The sequence below is a fragment of the Cariama cristata genome, unplaced genomic scaffold (genome assembly GCF_000690535.1).
Source record: "Cariama cristata isolate BGI_N322 unplaced genomic scaffold, ASM69053v1 scaffold34073, whole genome shotgun sequence".
Classification (NCBI taxonomy): domain Eukaryota; kingdom Metazoa; phylum Chordata; class Aves; order Cariamiformes; family Cariamidae; genus Cariama; species Cariama cristata.
The window spans coordinates 857-3,994 of NW_009607199.1; the positions used below are offsets into that span (position 1 = coordinate 857).

The window sequence follows — 3,138 nt, forward strand, 5'->3', positions numbered from 1 at the left end:
GTCTGACGGAGAACAGCGCACGGCTAAAGCAAGCTGTCGCTTCCAAATGTTATTTTAAGAAAAAATGGCTTTTTTCAACGACTAAGTCGTTTTACTGCCAGCCCCGAGATCAAACGCCCGGGGCGGCGACACCGACTGCTTTTTAGGCAAATGTACAATTAGCAAAGAGGCACGAAAGGAACCGGGGCTGGGTTACAGCTTCTCAGAATGTTTAATGAAGGAGAAATCACGAGAGGACAACTTTACACAAAATCAGAGTTATTTAAAAGGCTGAGTTCACTCACTAACACCAAGTTAAGAGACTAAACCAGTCGGGAGATTTAGGGAACGTTTGCCTGGGGTATAGAAAACAACTGCTCTCCAAAAGAAGAGCGGCCAAAATGGCAGCTCACCGGTAGGCGTAACAAAATGCTTAAAAACGTCGCGGTTTGAGACGTCACCGGGCTTGGGGGCTGCATTCACCGCAAACACGAGTGAAAATAAACCCCCAGAAACCTCAGGCGTGGCTTCTTCACTCCAGTTTCCTTGTTTGAAAAACAATAAAACCCTGTAAGAAGCAAATCGGCCGAAGCAAGGAACTGTTTTACTCCTCCAGCTGTTCCTCAAATGCCCCGTCTTCAAGGTACAAACCCCCCTCCCTGCCACTTCCCCCTCCCCAGTTCCCCCAGTTTGGACTTGGAACGCACTGGTAGAAATGGGGATCCATCATCGGCGCCTCCTGTCCGGACTCCTGCTCCGTCGGCGCCCGCCCCTGGAAGAGAAGGGAGAGCGTGTCGGGGGTGCTTTCTTGGTAATTATGGTGCTGATGTCACTCCTGGTGATCCATGGCCTTCTACAATGGAGTGATGTCATCAGCGGCTAACTGATGTCATCTACCTGACTTCTGTAGGGCCCTGCATTTGGCGTTGGAGAGCTACGGGCGACCGGGAGGCGGCTGGACGGCCACGTCCAAAGAGTTACGGTCAAGGGCTCCGAGGCCAAGTGGAACCCAGTAACGAGCGGGGTCCCTCAAGGGTCCGTACTGGGACTGAAATATCTTCATCGACGGCACGGGCGGGGGGATCGAGCGCACCTCGTGGGTGACGCCGAGCGGAGCGGGGCAGTCGATACGCTGGAGGGAAGGGAGCTGGACAGGCTGGAGCAACAGACCCGTGCGAAGCTTGTGAGGTTCAAGAAGGCCAAGTTCAAGGTCCTGCACGTGGGTGGGGGCAACCCCCGGAACCAGCACAGACTGGGGGACGGGTGGGTTGGGAGCAGCCCTGCGGAGAAGGACTTGGGGGTGCTGCTGGATGAAAAGCTGGATGTGACCCGGCAATGTGCGCCGGCGGCCCAGAAATCCAACCGTCTCCTGGGACGCCTCACCAGCGGCATGGCCAGCAGGGCGAGGGAGGGTTTCTGCCTCTCTGCTCTGCACTGGTGAGACCCACCGGAGCCCCGTGTCCAGCTGTGGGGTCCTCGGGACAAGGAGGACACGGACCTGGTCCAGAGAAGGCCATGAAGATGATCCAGGAGTTGGAACCTCTGTGCTCTGAGGACGGGCTGAGAGAGTCGGGGGTGCTGGGGGAAGAGAAGGCTCCGGGGAGAACTTATTGTGGGCTTTCGATATAAACAGGGGTTTATAAGAAAGATGGAGACGCTTTTTACAAGGGCCTGTAGTGACAGGACGAGGGGAAACCTGCTCTGGTGGAAACGTCCCTGCCGTGCTGGTCTTCAAAGGTCCCTCCCAACCCAAACCCTTCCGTGATTCACCCCAGCACCAGCACAGGAATTTTTCTGGGCCAGGCAGACAAACCAGCGCCCAGCGTGCCAAGGCCTCACTCGCGACCCGGCGTGCCGGCGGCTCGGCCCTTACCTTCTCTTTCCTTTCGGGGGCCCTCTCACGAAGCACCAATCCACGCTGATGGGCTGCCCCATCAGCTCCTGGCCGTTCAGCCCCTCCATGGCCGCCTGCGCCTCTTTATAGGTTTCGTACTCGACCAGAGTATATCCCTAAGGAACAGGAGGAAACGAACGTGAGCCATGGCAGATCCTGGCAGAGGGGGAGCCTGATGAGGGGCCAGACATGGGAATAATCCCCCCTCGAGCATTGTTTCATCCCAGTTTCCGCGGCAGAGGCGGGGAATGGGAAGCACAAGCGTGCGTCGCATCCAGCGGCTGCCACGCGGAAGAATTCAAACATCCCACAAGCCAAAATGGAGGTGGTGAAGCAGCCAAAAGGCTTGAGGGGTTGAGCATCCCCTCTTACCTTCAGGTAGCCCGTCCGTCTGTCGAGGTTGAGGTGGATGTTTTTTATCTCGCCGTACTCCGCAAATTTGTCGTGGATGTCTTCTTCCGTCGCCTCCTCGTGAACCCCCGTGACGAAGAGAATCCAGCCCTCCACCGCTGCGGTGTGAGAGGGATAAGAGTTATGTCTAGCGCAGAGCGTGCTCCCACGTCAGCTGTGGGGTCTCACGGAAAGGGTCCACCTCAAAAGCCACAGTTAAACACAGAGCAAGCCGTACAGAGGTGGGAAGGGGAGATGGAGCCCCAGACTCCAACATTCGCGGCTTAGCTTGCGATAAATCCCAGTAAGATGGGGAAAGGCTTTGTCCCAGCAAGGTCTGAACCCCGATACGGAGCCAAAGACCCCGCGTTCCCCCACCACCTCCCCTCCCTCCGGGAAAGCGCCCATGGTGAGGGCTGGGAAGGCGCTGCCGGTGATACTTACACCTCTGTGGGCCCGGCTCATCCCCATCCTGCTCCACGCTGTCGTAGTCCTCGCGAACGCGGGCCCGCGAGCCCTCCTCTGGGCACAGCAAAGAGGGGGAAAGAAAGGGGTGAGTGATGCCATCGCTCCGGAGGCCAATAGGCCCCAGACCACCACAAACCCATTTAAAACTCCCCCAAAGCACAAAGACAGCGGGGGTTTCACACCAGACCACTCTCTGAGCGACTCCAGGGCAAGCGTTTAACCCAAACCGGGAGACGGAGGCTGGGTGGGGGACACCCCGGCCGGCGCAGGAGGGCAGAGCCCGTCCGGTGATCCTCACCTGAGCCGAAGCCTCGGCCTTTCCGCTTCTTGGCTTTCTCCTTCAGCTTGTGGATGCTCTCTGCGGGCGAGAGGGGAAAGGGCTGGAACCGAGGAGGGGACGCAGGCCA

General features: G+C 57.9%; 1 protein-coding gene across 1 annotated transcript; it reads right to left on the reverse strand.

Moving 5' to 3' along the window:
• Positions 1-705: 705 nt before the first annotated feature.
• Positions 706-3,089, reverse strand: RBM8A (RNA binding motif protein 8A; the record flags this gene model as incomplete). Its single annotated transcript, XM_009696643.1, has 5 exons — positions 706-751; positions 1,853-1,989; positions 2,246-2,382; positions 2,708-2,785; positions 3,030-3,089. Coding segments are annotated over 5 exons (458 nt in total), but the record flags the coding sequence as incomplete, so codon positions are not given.
• Between the last annotated feature and the right edge of the window lie 49 nt (positions 3,090-3,138).